Source organism: Metarhizium robertsii, assembly GCF_000187425.2.
Source record: "Metarhizium robertsii ARSEF 23 chromosome Unknown MAA_Scf_9, whole genome shotgun sequence".
Taxonomy (NCBI): Eukaryota; Fungi; Ascomycota; class Sordariomycetes; order Hypocreales; family Clavicipitaceae; genus Metarhizium; species Metarhizium robertsii.
In genome coordinates, this window is record NW_011942237.1 from 287,536 (window position 1) to 304,343 (window position 16,808).

Genomic DNA, 16,808 nt, shown 5'->3' on the forward strand with positions numbered 1-16,808 from the left:
GGAGAGCGGGAGCTCCTTTCAGGCACTTGCAGCGCAATCAGGTCCAAGGCCGACGGGACAGGGCATGTACGGAGAGCGTCGCCGCAATCCGCAAAATCCTGAGCACGGAGCAGACTCCGCACCTTGAGAAATATTGTAGTACTACTACGTATATACATTGTACAATGAAGCCAGTGCGCCTCATGCCCCATGCCCATGCCATCACTTGGGCTGGAATTCGCGTACGGCGTGGACTTGTTTGGCACGCATAATGGCATTTTCGCGTTTATTAGCGGGGTAATTGCTGGGCGCGCGCGCGTCTTCTGAAACAATCTTGGACATGGGCTTTGGTTTGTTGATGTCTGGTCAAGTTGAACATTGATTGAAAAAGGCTGGCCTTCGGCAGCAGAGCCCACCAGACTCCTCACAGTGGGTGCATGTAGCCAGCGACGCGGCTCGACCCCTGGACGGCTCTTCTAGTAGTGGGGGGAGGCCTGTCCAGCTGATAGCCAGTTATTCAAGTCCGCGTCTCTGTGCCCAACTGGCATAATGCTTCATGCTCAACAAGACGATACTCCGTAGTGATGGGCACAACATCTTGGCGGCCAGCTCAGCAGAGCATCTGGGTACGCGAAGCACGCAGATGCTGTCGGTCTGTCTCCTGTCTGAGCGCAGCTTCGCCCAACGTGGAATACTCCCGTCGCCAGTATGGAATCGTCATCCATTGAGAAACCCAACAAAACCCAGCCGTGATATCCACACAGCTCTAGGAGCCTTTGCCTAACACCTACTCCGTTTGCTCTGTCCTTGTTGTCCACACTGCCCCGTTCCACTCTGACATGGACCGCGCCCCAAGAGCTTAGATGCTGCCCAGTCACATCCTGACTCTGCATCCAGACCAATCCGCTCCCTCATCGACGGCCTTGAGCAATCAGGAGCTGGACAAGACGAGTTATCAAGAGACGGCCCTCGTTGCAAGCAGGTACCTTGTCAGTACGGAGTACAGGACGTCGAGGTGCTGGCATCACTTTGGGGGAGGCCGACCCCTGTCATTTCGCTCTCGTTCCAAGTTGGTAATAAATAAAGTAGTCATGGGGCGAGGCCTTCTCTTAATCGACGTGAGTCAAAAAAATAAAAATAAAAATAAAAATAGAATAGAATAGAATGGTTGCAATCATGGCATTAAATGGCGAGATTTGAAAACCCGCCTTTACCAAGTTGCAGTCAGTCACAGTCCTGGCGCGGAATTAGTTACACAGTACGCAAGGCAGCGCTCAGTACATGTACCCATCAATCAGTTGGACACTCCAGATGTCGACTGCAAACATCGAGTTGAGGAGGAACGCAGGGCGCTGCAGAGCTTCACCAAAAAAAAAGTCCATCCCTGGACCCGCAGTGACGATGTCAATTGTTGCAGGCCGCTGAAGCACTGCCGCACGTTGCAGCGCCGGGCTAAAGCTCATCACATCAGGGCCAACAACGTTGAAAGCCGCCGCAAGGTTCGGAAGGGCAACTGGGCGCCGTCCGCAGCGATCCTACCACCATCGATTGCTGGCGGTGACGCTTGAACTCGACGCTTGAGCCTGCCTCGTCCAATCATCTGCCAGCTGCGCCCAGATGGCCCAGATGTCCCGCGCTGTCGTCCCAAGCCCCTGACTTCAAATGCCCATGAGCATTCGTCGTTCCAACAACCCCAACTTTCCTTTTGCCGCAAACCACATTTTCCCTGGCCATTCGCTACCACTGCCGCCGATCTGTTCTTGCGCCGTTTGCAGTACAATTTGATTCGACTCTCTCTTTTTTTTTCCAGTCTTGCTCTACCTCTCCTTTCACGACACTCGCTGTTCGCCCTCCTGGCTCTCTCGTCTCCACTCCCCAGTTGACACTCTCCCAAATCCTGCCCGTCACCTAGCACGTCGCGGATCTTTCACTTAGGGGAAACAAACATTCGACACCCAGCGCGCAGACCAACGCATCCTCCGTGGCCATCAGACGAATCACTGACACGCTCCAACCTCAGCAATACTGCCATCCATCCACTTTGACCAACCGTGATCTATTTGCCCGCAGGGCTACCCGTATCACGGCCATATCGTCATGGCAAACCCGTAAGCCCTCCTCCGCGCTCTCCCTCAACACTTGGCGAAACGCCATGTTTACGCGATACACTGCACGCCCTTTGGATGCGCCTCTTGCTAATGCCGACGTTTAATAATAGCTTCAGCAGTGCCCTTCTCTCCTTTTGGCACACCATGACGAGTAATGATCGACGTAAGCCCACCGTGTCTGGCATCTTGCATGCCTTTGCTTCCTGTGTTTGGTGCTTGGGATACTAAAACATGTTTTCAGACTCGACCTTTGATTCCCCCCAACGAACTGGTCGTCACGTTCCTCTTCACAATGGCCGAAACGGAATACTGACAGGCGTCGCTACTGCCTCAGACTCTCGTGCTGACATCACTTCTCCATACACCGACGAGGGAGGTCGCGGCTCGCCCATCCGTAATGGAACCCAAAGTCCCATCGCCCGGGGCTATTCACCTGGAATGCGCTCGCAGTCAGCACAGCGAGGTGATGGTTTTGAAGTTCAGAGTCCTGGCGACGTTCCCATGCAGCCTTTCCAAGATGGCCTTCCTCCCCCGCCTCCCGTTCGTTATTCATGGGAACGCATTGACTCATGGGCCGAGGAGAATTATACCGAGCTGTGGGACCAACTGGGCGAGGGCGCCACAACCAACGACCTCAACGATCTAGAGCATCAACTCGATTGCTCCCTGCCACAAGACGTTCGTGAGTCGCTCATGGTTCACGACGGCCAGGAACGAGGAGGAAACCCTACCGGAATTATCTTTGGTTCTATGTTGATGGACTGTGAGGAAATCGTACAAGAGTGGGATCAATGGAGACGGGTCAACCATCAGTATCTGTTGGACAACTCACCTCCGAAGCCGACTACCCCGTCCAAAGCATTTGGCGGCAATAGTGAGGCTTCTTCATCAAAGCAGCAACCGCCACGGCCCTCGTCTTCGTCTTCTGCGGGTGACGGCGAATGGAGACAGAGCCTCCTCGCCCGCCAAGGCTCCGTCCCCGCCAACTCGGTTCAAAAGGCGTATGCGCACAGCGGCTGGATTCCCCTTGTCCGGGACTGGGGTGGCAACAACTTGGCTGTCGACCTGGCGCCTGGACCCAATGGCCGTTGGGGGCAGATTATCCTGTTTGGACGAGACTATGATACCAAATATGTTGTGGCACGGTCCTGGGCCGCTTTCCTCGCCCTGGTTGCCGATGACCTGAACAGTGGCAAGTGGTTCGTAGATGACGAGACTGGTGAGTTGAAGTTGAGGGAGTTCAAGGATGCACGAGTCGAGCCGGCCTATTTCAACATCCTGAGGTGGCGAATGGATCAAAAACACGGACGGCGACCCGGTCCCAATAAGCGCCAGTCGGTAGCCGCCGGAAAGGCTACTTCCCCTCTTGGATCACGCTCTGCCTCTCCGTATGGTAGCCCTGTTGAGCCCAATGGCGATGCTCGGGGTAGATCTCTGCAACGGTTGAGCGGTTCGTCACCCCTGGCAAGTCCCATGAGAGCGGGAGGATACGGCAGAAACCCCTTGAGTAGAGTGACGGAGGAATCTGCCATTCCCGAGGTGCCAAGCGCCGAAATCGAGCCCAGCCAACTGGTAGAGGTGGAGACTCCACGAGAGAGCGAAGAGGGAAAGAATGGCCTGCGCATAACAATGATGACCCGAACCGACTCGGATGTACTCAAGGACAAGGAGAATGAGCATCCGGCAAAGATGAATCGCAAAGCGCCGGCAATCGTGGACGACGCAATGAAGACGATTGAGATTTGAGCGACGCGTTACACCGAATGCGAGGCAATAAAACCATGTACAGAGACTCATTGCAGAGTTGTGGCATACAAACACGAAGGCATGACTTTTGGCATTGACACACCTCCTCAACCCGCACGCCCGTGGCTGTGGGCATGGACAGTGTTGATATGGCTCGTATACATAGAGCAATCATATAGGCGTTTGGGGTGTCATAGTAACCGACCCGGAGAGGCTTTGTTGTTTGATTAATTTCTCAAGGGTCGAGGTTTTACACGGTACTTTTTGACAAGGCGGGGACTGATCCCGCATGATTAGGGAACAATGGAAGACGAAGATAAAATCAGCGTACAGAGTTTGTGGCTTTGGACTTTTATTTTCTCGCCGTTCTGCATGTTACATACCGAGACTCGTTGCTGCCGACGGCAGGATGGATCTTGGTGTGTATGGACGAAGTCTGAGGAAGCCGGTATCTCTATCATGTGGCCTTTATTTTTTTTATTTTTTTGCTTAATCCGGCTATTACATGTGCGGCTGCTGCAGTCACTTGACCGGAGTGTAGTTTATTCACATTTCGATTCGCGTGTACGAGTATACGTGTTAATATTATTATTATTCTGGATGCAATGCAGGCCTGTGGGTAATTGCGCGATGTGTTCTGGAGGTTGCTGATCATGGCGAGTCGATGAGAATGATGGAGTATTTGTCAAGGTGGCTCATGCCGTTCGGAATAAGCTAAAGGTGATTGGATATCTCGTGAAAGGGACGCGCATTTTGGGCTTTATTCAGTCTCTCTATAAAGATGGCACGGGGAGGTGCAGGCCACTGTGAAACATTGAAGGTATTCAATATTGTCGCTTGTCAGGCCACTCATTATCCAGCCTTTAATGTTGTGAACTGAGATTTCCTAGGGGTCTATTCGAGTGCCGCCAGCTGCCTCGGTAGAAAGAACTACACCGGACCCTTAAGATGCCAACCCGCGTTAATGTTGGTTGAACGCTTTCGGATAGCCGAGTAAAACGCCACTCCCCACGGGGGCCAGTTGAGTTAACGTCTTGGTGCCTGGCTGCATATATGTGGTGCTCAGAGGCTAAAATTAGCGTCATCCAGCGCCACACCCGAGTAGTACTTACTTAAGTGTGTGAGCGGCGTCCAAGGCCATGACAGTATTCATAAACAGAAAACGGTACATCTTGATCCTATTTCTCAATCACCATGTACTCTTGTTCTTATTTGTCTAGTATTCCCGGCCGATATGACTGCCGCCAGTTATCCGCACCGTTAAAAAAACGTTCTTCTCCTTTTCCCCGTGGGGTCTACTGAAATACTACCTAGGTATGTACTACCCCGGTTGCTCACCGTACACGGAGTAAAGTAAATGTCTTAGCACTGCAGCCTTCGGCTCATCATGTTGACCCTCAATACCAAGACGAGACGTGGTATGATTGTGTGGGGGATTGTGTCTTCTCGGTAACACACACCTCAAGACGTGCCGCCGCCATGGCGCAGTATGGACCGCTCAATCCCAGCATACTACATACTCTCTGGCTCATCCAGTCTCTACAAGGATTTTGTTTTTTATTTCTATTCTTTTCGCTCTTGCTGTCTTTCCAATCAAAGGGACCAATGGTTTGTATCGGCGCATCTGCATTGGTGGTTGAAACCTACGCATGGCGCTCTGAGATAAAGGCTAGTAATATAGCCAGTCGCCTTGGCTCGAGACATGGCGGCCAAGACGCTCAAGAAATATCCTTCAGGCTGGAAGCAAGAAACACGCACATCAGTCTAGGGTCGATGATGAGTATGGTTATATTATTGAATATCCTAGCGGCCGGCCACAATACCGGATTCTTTACAAGCATTCCCAGTGCTTGATACGCAAGCCACACCTTGTGAGAGAGATTGACGAGTGGCCAAAAAATCCATGTGCATTCTTGGTAGTGTGTTTTGAGATCAACGTCAAACCTCTTATGCAATGGCATCAACCTGAGATACCCGGGAGGAAAAGCTAGTACAATTCAACACACATGGCATTTGATCTTAATATAGCGATCCAGACAGACATCCAATAACAAGATTCGATATTATCATACGGTACATGCGTTCTAGTTTGTTGCGGGATCGACGACCGGCTACCCAGTTCCAAGCTGTGCCGTAAAACGCCCGCCAATGATTCAACGCTGATTTCTGTTTGCAACTTCTGTACTTTCTTCTTTGTTTGTGCCCTGCTGCCAGCAGTTTATGGGCCCATCCTTGGTGAGGTACTGGGATTTGTATTTGGTGCTGGTTGTCCCCCTCGCAGGTTGATTTGTCCGATACGAGAGACAATGTTGCTACCTACAGCATCGACCGCCCCCCTGGGAGAAGTCAGCGTAGGTCCCGCTGGCGCAGTTTCTTGCACGCGGAATAATTTGATTGCCGTGCCACTCCAGATGCCCATTGTTCCCTTCGCAATCTGCATCTCATTGGAAAAGACGACGCCCCATAACAGCGATTCGTACCACCCCAAGGCAAGGGGAGACCACTCAAAAGAATGAACCCGAGCCGGAGAAGGTTCTATACCAATCAAATCAATCTCTTGGATGCGACGAACAAGCTCTGGAGTTAGCACTTCTCGACCAGCCTGACGAGGCAACACACTAGAAACCTGCTGGATCAACGTCAAGATGCTGTGAAGAGGTAGCTCCGGCAGCCAGCCGTCGATCCATTGGGAGGTAGGCTCAAAAGAACCACTCTGCATTCTTGCTGAGGACGATTGCCCGCCAAGACTTGTAGTACTATTCTGTCTCGAGAACGAGCGGCTTCCAGCTGGCATCTTGCCACGCGCCTTTTCCGACATGCCACGCAGCTGAGTTGGGACGGCATCATCAAAGTTGCCTGCTGATGAGGCTTGTGACACGTTCTCACTCGTCGTCGATTGGGTCGGCGTCGGTTGAGGGTCTTCATCACTATCGTCGTCAGAGTCCCCAATCGCAAAAGTGCCATCCTCAGTGATTTCATCTAAAATTGGAGACTTGACTGGAGCAACAGATGGGCTTCGTGTGGAATCGAATGAGCTTCGGATAGATCCAGAGTCTACCGAGTCGACACGATCCTTCTTCAGCCGTTTTCTTCGCTCAATCTCCTCTTGGCCACTTTCAAGCGTGAAAGACCGCAAAGCTTCGATTCGCTTTCGATTTTTGATGATAGCCAAGACAAGTTCAGGGTTCTTCCGATAGTTATGGTCGATGATGGCACTTATGGATTCCATGAGTGAGTGCAAGAGTTGATAGTTAGTCTCGTTCGCGAGGAGAAACGATGGGGATGACATAGACGTGAACAGGTGCATTAGCTGTGAGCTGCCTGCCGCACCGAGTCCCTGAATATATGGCGATATGTTGTTAATAACCGCCAAGAGGGCCGGATAGATGGCTGTGAAGCTGCCTTGGCTTGATGTGATGAGATTGTAGATGGAATGGATCAGGAAATCGCAATACGTGCCCTTGAAGCCGTTGATGCGGATGCCTACAGGTAGGCTGTCTTGACCCTCGAATTGCTTGTTCAGACTAGGACCAAACTTTGAGTCAACACTTAGCGTCTGGAGCAAGAATGCGCACATTCGGACGACTCCCTGCTTGGCGGGTTCGTTTTTGTACTCCAGCGCATAAAATATTGTCAACACCACAAAGTCATGCACTCGGTTCGTATCAATGATGAAGGATCGAAATCGCTTATTGCATTGTGTTATTTCCCAGAAGAACATCAGGATTTCAGGTGCGAAGTTGGTAGCGGCCTGAGCCCCTGGCAGGTATGATGTCTTTTCTTGGAGTGGCTGGCTGAGTATTCTCGACATGCCATCAACAATAAACTGAAAGTCTTGCGGCCGGTGCAAACGGCCCAGGAAATGGCGGTAAAAATTCTTAGAAGATATGCTCGACTGATTGGGCTGTTCAGGAATCGGGTATACAAGTAGCGTGAGCAGAAACTCTAAAGAATAAGTCACCAATATTTGCTTGGCATCTTTGAACCCCAATGTGTTATACGGCACTCGCCAGCTTGCCGGGTTGAATTTGAGAGTCTACGTATCAATTAGCGTCTAAAATATGCGACTCGAATTCCTGACTATGCTGTCAAACGTACCGTATTAAGTAGAGAGCAGAGAACCGAAAGGACAATTTGCTTGTCCTGGCAGGTGCAGAGATATGTCAACGTTCGTGTTCCAGCTTGAGCGAGAACTCCTGGTGTGGAGTACATGCTTTGACCAGCCAGCGCCAGCAGTAGTCGTAGGATCTCCGCCCGGTTGCTCTCAAGTTCCTTGGTTGTGGCAACGGCATTATTGCATCCAACACCGCTCTGCCATATTGCGTAGGTGACTTTGTCGTGGCCATGAGGTTGACGAGTAATGGTAAGGTCGGAATAAAAGAGTAAATCTATCAGAGTATCTATTAGCTCCTCTGCAAGGGGCTTGACTTCTTCGTATTCCTCAGCGTTAGGTTTGCTTTCTTCTTTGTCATTCTCTGCTCCGTCAAAAAGGACTTCGTTTGCGATGATGGCCCGCCGTGTTTTCCTTCGACGCGGGCCCCAAAAGAAGCGTTCTTGCCAGCTACTTAGGCTCTCTTTTTCGTATAGATAGGGAAGCAGCCGAGTTAATACTCGAATGCAGTTCAGGGCATCCTTCTCGGGAGCGAGCTCGGGATCGGGAAACGATGGATGGTATCGAAGCAGGAATAGCCGCGACGTTAATGCTAATATTAAGGTTTCGATGTTTTCTAATGCTTTGTCCCGGGTTCTTCGGATGTCGTTTGGAGAGAAAAGGCTGAAAACATCCTCGGAAGATTCTGGGAGCTCCCAAAACTACACACTCTCGTAAGTAAGCAACAATAATTGTAGCAACTGGGCTTTGTGGGTGGCTCTATGTACCGATGTCCAGTATGGATCGCCTGAAGGAATATGGCGTTCCTCAGAGAGCTTGAAAATGCCCTGCTTGAAGACAATTTTGGAATCGCTTGCGCCCATCTCTGCAGCGCAAGGCTGTCGCCTTCAACTCCGGAATCTAAGGATGACGTTGCGGAATGGAGGACCAGCCAAACTGGACGTGGAGTACGAAGCCTCCGTGCCTCGAGTGCCTAATGCCAGCTCAAGGCAATGAGGGAACAGATCCGTAGCTCTGTCTCAACCAATCATTCAAGACAAATATGGGCCCCATCAATCGATAATAGCAGTACTAGTACTCCGTACGGAGTGCAATGTACCTTGTACCTAGATAGCTTATCGATAACATCACAATGGGCAAAGGCCGCTTCACTTTTTCAACGGCTCGTGATTGCTCCTTGTGCCGCAATATAAGACAGTATTGGCTTATCTGCACCCAGCATCTGAGATGCTTCGCGTTCGATGCTGCAGTGGTCAATTGGCCAGGTCTCTGCATTGTACAAGAGCCCAACAGGTCGCAAGCCCACTGCGGAGGTCGAGGCCTCTGTCCACAACCCAGTACTTGGCCACGGACCCGAGCGATGGCAAACCCGCGTCCAGCACCCAAACACCACGAAAGCAAGACCGAGATGAGCAAAAACCCGAGGAAACCCAAAAGAAATGGGCATCGTTTTTCAAACCCGAAACAGTAGGCCAATCCGAAACTACTTTGCTTTCGAACGGCGACTCGACACCTGCCGAGGCGCGTGATCAGAGTAATAAGGGAATTTGGACAACGCTCCGCTCGAGAATGGAGGTTTCTAAAGATAACGAGGCGACAGAGACGACCGTTTTAAAAAATAATGAGAAGGACGCTGACACAGCAACGAACGACGGAGCCTCGGAGCCAACACCGAAGAAGGGAGCATCAAAATCCAAACGCACAAGAGGCAAAGCGGCCTTGGACGTAAAAGTAATTAGACCACATAAGTTGAAGCTAAAACCTGTCAAGGAAAACGCGTCTCAACAACTGCCACCGCACTTGAGCTATAACTTGGACAGAGTGCTTTTTAATCCCGGGGTGTATCATATGCAGGATCATCGGTCTGGCGTATTCAATTTCGATCCCTACTTGGCATCCATCATGCCTGTTGACGAATTTGATTTTGACGCATTGAAAGAATATACAACGTCATCCAAAGACTCCAAGCTACGAGAGCTTTGTGCTGCACACGGACTTAAATACTGCGGCTCAACATCAAGTATGACATCCATCTTATCGCACTTTCACTTTCTCCTTTCGGCTTGGAGGCGACCAAATTTTGATAGCCTTTCCAAGTCGCTTACGCCCGAGTCCCTGAATTTTACCGCCCTTAGCCGTGGGCCAGCCGCTGCATTTGCACACTTGAAAGACGGCGTGTATGCAATTGACGCAGACAAGGAGTACGATACGGAGAATATTCTTAGCATGCTGGGCAAGTCGATGGAGAAGTTACTTACGTTGCCAAAAGAAGAGTTTGAAAAGTACCGACGGTCAGGCTCCCATAAACTTTCGGAAGAAGAAAAGAACGCAGATGAGGCATATCACTTCACCACACTCGGCGACTTTATGATGCGGTCACAACTTGACGCCCACGATCCTCGATTGCCCGGCTCAGGGGTGTTTGATTTGAAAACAAGGGCGGTAGTCTCGATACGGATGGACGTAAAGGGCTATGAAAAGGGAGTCGGCTACGAGATCCGGAAGCGCTTTGGACAATGGGAATCCTTTGAACGCGAGTATTACGATATGATTCGAGCAGCATTCTTGAAGTACTCGTTACAAGTCCGGATGGGCCGCATGGATGGCATTTTTGTAGCCTTCCATAACACGCAGAGGATATTCGGGTTTCAATACATCAGTTTGGCAGAAATGGACCATGCAATTCATGGCACACACGATCCACGGCTGGGGGATGAGGAGTTCAAGGGCAGCATTGCCTTGCTTAATGACCTCATGAATCGGGCCACTCAGCGATTTCCGGGGCGAACTCTACGATTACATGTCGAGACACGGCCAACAAAGGTTCCTCTGACTTATTTTTTTGTAGAGCCAGTAACCGAAGAGGAAATGAGAAAGACACAAGAGGCCGAGAAGCCGTCAATGGAGCAACTAGAGCGCGAAATTCAGAGTCTCAGTCGTGAAGAACGAGAGGCAGAGTCTGCTGGAGCTACCGAGACTGTTCCAGGAGAAACGACGAAGGGTGAAGAGTCCGATAGAGGTTCTGATGATATTTCCGCCGACGATCCACAAAATGAGGATACTTGGAAGGAAATGATGTCCAAGGTTGATGAAGCAGTCGAGAATGAATCCTTGGGGGTGCGGTCCATACGAGAGGCAGTCCAGGAAGCCCTTGAACACAGTGGTCTGCTTCAAAATAAGACAGAATTGGAGAGCGAGAAATACTTGGATGAACTGGTTTCGGCGCTCACGGCCCATTCGTCGGAAGTTAAGGAATCACGGCAGGCTCAGGCAGAAAAAGATGAAGAAACTGACGAAAAAAAGGCGACGGATGGCCAACCCGACTCTGATAGCACCACATTGGCCAACCTTATTGTCAAGGTGACCAGAGGTATCAACAAGAACAGTACCAACTTGAGACCATTTGAACGCAAGGTTGTCGACTTGGCAACTCAGGCCAGAAAGGCAGATTTTATTCCAACTCATGAAAGAGACGCAAGGAGGGACGCCGATGACGCCGATGACGCCGATGACGCCGAACTCGTGGAATCGGCCACTGATGTTGACGTTGACACGAAAACAGATGGCAGTGTCCCCGAAGAACCGACACCGGAGCTCCTGGGCATGTACGTCACCATTCGCAACAAGGTCAATGGCGAATTCGTCGACCGACCGTTTGGGGCCGAGAAGAAGTTTGACTGGTCTGTGCAATACACAATCACTGAGTTACCAGACAAGAGAGCACAAAGCATCTACCCCAAGATTAAGAAGCGTAGAAAGGACGTTCTGGCCACAGATCCTGGTGCTCGTTCAGCCGACTGGTACCGCATGTTCAAGGGCAAGTTACCCATGATGACCAAAAAAGGGGAAAAGTTCCGCGAGAGGCGAAAGCAAAAGGAAGCTCGGAGTCCAGTGTATGTCGCATGGGACAAGGTTCCACTGCCTTCGAATGCGGGGAGCAGTTGACGGCATACTCAACTTGGCATTGGGAAATGGTGAATGCACGGCAAGGCGGAGCGCATGGCATGGGTATGGTGATGCGGCGAGCATGCAGCATATAGGATAGAATGTATATTAGTGTGTATTATAGCTGACGACAAGCGGTTAAAGGCCAAGAGGGGACAAGCGGAAACAAACCCAACCCACCAGGTCGAGTATATATTTCTACATGTACTCTTTCACAGCATACATTTCAATGTGACGTACACAATGTGTTGGCAACTTGGATAGTAATTGCACTGCTCACATGGCTTCGCGCCATGGAGCCTTGGCTCACCGGCACGCTCCGAAAGGGCGTAATCAGGAGCACACGAATACCATAATACAGCATTCCGTGTAAATTTTAACTTGTTCGGCGCGACCGGGGTACGTATACCGAATTCGCTGTCAACCTCGGTTGCCGACACTCAACGTAGGAAACTTGCCATTGACGCAACTCTAACTTTGAGTTGAGTTGCCTTCCAGGAGACCCAAAAGCCGAGAAATCGGTTGAGTAGCTTCAAGTCCGACGAACTAGGCCATTGTCTTCCCCACAGGGCGGAGCTGCTACTTTGTATCTCCACAGTCGATCTCCTTGGTGAAGATAGGATACGGAGTATGTGAACAATGGATTATGTGAATAAGTAAATGCCTTTTGTCAACCACATTGTCTTTGCCAGACGGGCCGTTGGTTCTGATGAAATTTGGCGAGCCAAGATAAATGCCAGATGGCGTCCCATTCAACTCAAGTTTCGGATAGCAGATGTCAGTCTGCATGGACAATACTATCTGGTTTGTTCCGCTCAAAAGGACCCGAGCTTGGTTCTTGGCAAAGAACGTCAAACCACGGATTATCCAACTGTCATACCATGCACGTTCATCAATCAAGTAGTACACATTTTTAGGTTCTTGTTGAAAGGCCGGGGTGTCTACTGGTGCAGTTCGTATGTACAAAATGTGCGACCCGAGACATTTTGGCGCTCAGACGTGGGTACCAAGACCAGCAGGACGGTGGGCTAGAAGCATTTAGGAAACTGTAGAGATGGGACGTACGAGGAACAAGGTGATTTCGATGGCTGCAAGGTTTTCGTTTGGATATCTTGGGGGCCGTCTGTCCTCCCCAGAGGCGGTGTTTGGAGCGAGGGGAGGGGATAGAAATGGGAAGGCGAGTCGGAGATGATCCTTGTGTGTCTCTGCTGCATGACTACATCATCACAGCTTCGGCTCGAGGTTGTCTGCAACCTTGTCAGCGGTGAACTGCAGACGCCATGACGAGTTGGCCCTGCTTGGCGGTGTTTGCTTTTTGCCTGACACTGACTGACCTGAACCAGCCGAGGCCTGTAGTAGTATATTGAAGCAGGGAATCGGGGAGTACAATACGGAGGTTTCCACTGGGTATAATTAGATGGGAACTTTGCTAATTGACTCGAGCACGGTGTCTCCTCTGGGATTGCTGGTTCATGCTGGCCGGTCCCAGTTTGTGGAGAATAAGGTTGAGGTGATAACTCCAGAGTCAGTCCAACTGGGACCCGGCCGAGCCGTTATTCCCACGCTGGACCACGGCCGTTCAACATGGCGTATGTATCATGTGCTCGTTTGCTGCCTGTCGTCTGCTGCGCTGCTGCGCTGCTGCTCTGCTCCTTTTGGTGCGGTGGTGGCTTGCCTCACGAGACCCTGTGATGCAGATGGGATGGGCCATTCGGTTCGTGCCTCGCCGCGCCTCGCAGCGCCTCCCCGCTCGGCCAATCACGGGCCTCGGGCCTGCCACACCTCTGCACCGTTTTCTGCACCGACATGTTGAACTTCTGCGCCAACGCGCTCAGCCAAACATCTCCATCTTTCTTCCCCCACACCATCATCCATCGATCGTGTCCAGCTGCCAATAACAGCATCTACGTGCGCTTTCCCACGCCGGCGCTTTATCCAGTTGCGCTACCGATTTGCCCAAAGGTGCCTCCCCCCGGTTCTGCTCCCCTGGCATACACCAGGAACGCTATCATGGCTCGGGACTATTCAGCCATCCTCTCCACCGGCACAGACAGAGCATGCCGCTCATCTTATCTCTTATTGGATCCGGCTAATGCCGTGTTGACATTCCCAATACCACGTTCGGTCCCGGGGGCAGGCCCTATCCTGCAACTCGACATTGGACTATCGGGGGTAGCTCAAGCTCGTGGCATCGTCGGCGGTCCTCCACGGCACTCTCAGCCGATGGGGGTTGTTTGCTCCAGGATGAATAGGTGGCGACGGTGAAACAGACTTGCCGGGATGGCGTTGACTTCCGTCGACGTGTGTATGTACGTGCTTTTTTTGTCATGAGTCTTCTTGTTTAGTGCCGTTCTATAAATGTAGTCATATGGCCACCCTTTAAAATCAGATCAGAAGTCTGCCACGGTCACGCGAGACATCAGCTTCCTGATCGTCGAGCAAGAGTGTCTGCAGTTTGCCTCAACTGCTTCATCCTTCCTTGTTCGCTGTTGACTCGAATCAACACCACGCGTAGCCATGCGTCCGGGCTCTCTTCTCCCGCTGCTTGCCTTGGGCCCTGTGGTCCAGGCCGCAGCCGCAGCTTCTTCTCAAGAATCCCGCGATCTGTTTGCACGAGATTTCGAAATGCTAAACTCTCGGGACTTGGAACAGCTCTCTCCACGTGACGTTGAGCTACTGACCAGAGCATTGGTTGAGAGAGGTCTTTTGGATGACATTTGGCAAAAGCTCAAGGACGCTACTACTTGTGCCGGCGGAGAGGTGAGAATCCTTACATGCAACTCTCCATCCATCCATCCATCCATCAGACACATGATGCTAACTTGTGTCTAGCTACTGCTGGGTGCGCTCAAAGTTCTCGCATTCTTCGGTGATGGAGCTTTCGTCAAGGTGATTCAGGGGATTTGCAAGCTTGCAAAGGTTTGTTCTCTGCTTATACAAGACGTCAAATTGATTTGTGCTAACGCCTCCAGGTCCAACCCGGCGACGTTTGTGATGGCGCGGTTGCTCTCGAAGGCCCCATCATAGCAGCTGACATTCGCAAGATCTCTGTTGGCTCAAGGACCTCCAAGGCGTTTTGCACAACCTTCTTGGGCGTTTGTGGATATCCCGATGTGCAAACGTGGGATATTGCTTACCCTTCGGCGCAACCTGCTGGTGGCCGGCCAAAGCCTAGTGGCAAGGATCCCATCAAGATTGTTCACTACTCCGATATCCATATTGATCCCTTGTATGTCCCTGGGTCTAGCACGCAGTGCGACGGCAGGCCTATTTGCTGCAGGTACGTTTGTCCTCACTCCAGCATAGGCAAGGCCGAGGCAAAACTAACTCAACAAAGACCCTACACCAAGGACGACCAACCTGGCAACACCAAGTTCCCAGCGGGACCTAACGGTGACCACATGTGTGATGTGCCCTTTACCTTAGAGCGAAGCATGTATGACGCTATCAACTCGATTGTGCCCGATGCCGCCTTTACTATTTTCACCGGCGATATCGTCGACCACGCCATCTGGAACACCAGCCAGCCGTACAACACCAACCTGAGTAAGTTTTTTTTGTCTTGCAACGCACAACTGCCCTCACAGGCAGCTAACACACCCAAGTCCAACATGCGTACGACACCATGAACTCAAGCCTGAAACTCGTCTACGGCACCGCCGGTAACCACGAAGCCCATCCCGTTAATGCCTTTGTCCCCAATGCCATCGGCCACGACAGCCAATGGGTCTACAACCTCCTCTCCTCTGACTGGGAACACTGGATCGGCGAAAGCTCAACCGCCATGGTCGAAAAGATCGGTGCCTACTCGACCAAGTATCCCAAAGGCAACCTCCGCATTATCTCTTTGAACACTAATCTCTACTACCGCCACAACTTCTGGATGTACCAGTCGTACGAGGACAAGGATCCCAACGACCAAATCGCCTGGCTCATAAGAGAGCTTGATGCCGCCGAGAAAGCCAAGGAACGCGTCTATATCATGGGCCACATGCCGCTCGGCGAGGCAGACGCCCTCCGCGACGGCTCCAACTACCTTGACCAAGTGTTCAAGCGGTACCAAAACACTATTGCAGCAAGTTTCTTCGGGCACACGCATGTCGACCACTTCGAAGTGTCGTACAGCGACTACGCGCACCGCAGCGCTTCCAACGCCTTTATGACCTCGTACATTGCGCCATCCCTCACGCCCACCTCCGGCATGCCCTCGTTCCGCGTCTACACTGTCGACCCGGACACCTTTGCCGTCCTCGACCACACCACCTACATGGCTGACATGACCAACCCTTCCTTCCAGACAACCCCCGTCTGGACAAAGTTCTACTCGGCCAAGGAGTCATACGGCCCTCTCGTCTCACCCCCTCTCACCGACCCCAAGGCCGAGCTCACCCCCGCCTTCTGGCACAACGTCACCGTCGCCTTTGAAAACGACGACGCCCAGTTCAACGCCTACATGGCCCGCAAGTCCCGTGGCTGGCAGCCCGCCTCCTGCACCGGCGACTGCAAGACCGACGAGATCTGTCAGCTACGCGCTGCCCGCAGCCAGGACAACTGCTGGAAGCCAAAGCCCGGCATCAACCTGACAAAGCGGTCCGGTGTCCAGGACGAAAAGGGAGAGCACGACGAGTGTGGCGTCCCTATTACACTAAAGACTCTGTCGGCTGTGGGCGCCGATGACGCCGCGCTGCAGGAGTTGAAGAAGATTATGGACGAAGTTATTGCTGAAGCAAAGGCCAAGGGGATCAAGGGCGCCGAAGATGCGTAGTGTATTTTAGGGGTCTAACAAGGCGTGGTGTTGGGTGTTGGGTGTTGGGTGGTTGGTGTATATAGGTGAAGACGTTATGTACAACATGTACATAGCCCCGTGGCATGGTTATCGATATTGGATAATTTGTGGGAGATTGCATATTAGATGCAAG

The 16,808-nt window shown here is 51.6% G+C and overlaps 4 protein-coding genes across 4 annotated transcripts; 3 read left to right on the forward strand and 1 right to left on the reverse strand.

Moving 5' to 3' along the window:
• Window positions 1-2,231: 2,231 nt before the first annotated feature.
• Window positions 2,232-3,833, forward strand: MAA_01539 (Cell wall assembly/cell proliferation-coordinating protein; the record flags this gene model as incomplete). The annotated part of the gene is made up of 2 exons (XM_007819537.2): window positions 2,232-2,250; window positions 2,329-3,833. The coding sequence occupies 2 exons, from the start codon at window positions 2,232-2,234 to the stop codon at window positions 3,831-3,833; spliced, it is 1,524 nt and encodes a 507-aa protein (XP_007817728.2).
• A 2,218-nt stretch (window positions 3,834-6,051) lies between these two features.
• MAA_01538 (high-temperature-induced dauer-formation protein) lies at window positions 6,052-8,807 on the reverse strand (the record flags this gene model as incomplete). The annotated part of the gene is made up of 3 exons (XM_007819536.1): window positions 6,052-7,869; window positions 7,932-8,645; window positions 8,712-8,807. The coding sequence occupies 3 exons, from the start codon at window positions 8,805-8,807 to the stop codon at window positions 6,052-6,054; spliced, it is 2,628 nt and encodes an 875-aa protein (XP_007817727.1).
• Window positions 8,808-9,171: 364 nt separating this feature from the next.
• On the forward strand, window positions 9,172-11,889 carry MAA_01537 (Mitochondrial protein Pet127; the record flags this gene model as incomplete). The annotated part of the gene is made up of 1 exon (XM_007819535.1): window positions 9,172-11,889. One exon carries the CDS (start codon window positions 9,172-9,174, stop codon window positions 11,887-11,889), a length of 2,718 nt encoding a protein of 905 aa, XP_007817726.1.
• Window positions 11,890-14,406: 2,517 nt separating this feature from the next.
• Window positions 14,407-16,654, forward strand: MAA_01536 (sphingomyelin phosphodiesterase; the record flags this gene model as incomplete). The annotated part of the gene is made up of 5 exons (XM_007819534.1): window positions 14,407-14,649; window positions 14,722-14,808; window positions 14,862-15,169; window positions 15,227-15,435; window positions 15,495-16,654. The coding sequence occupies 5 exons, from the start codon at window positions 14,407-14,409 to the stop codon at window positions 16,652-16,654; spliced, it is 2,007 nt and encodes a 668-aa protein (XP_007817725.1).
• Window positions 16,655-16,808: the final 154 nt, after the last annotated feature.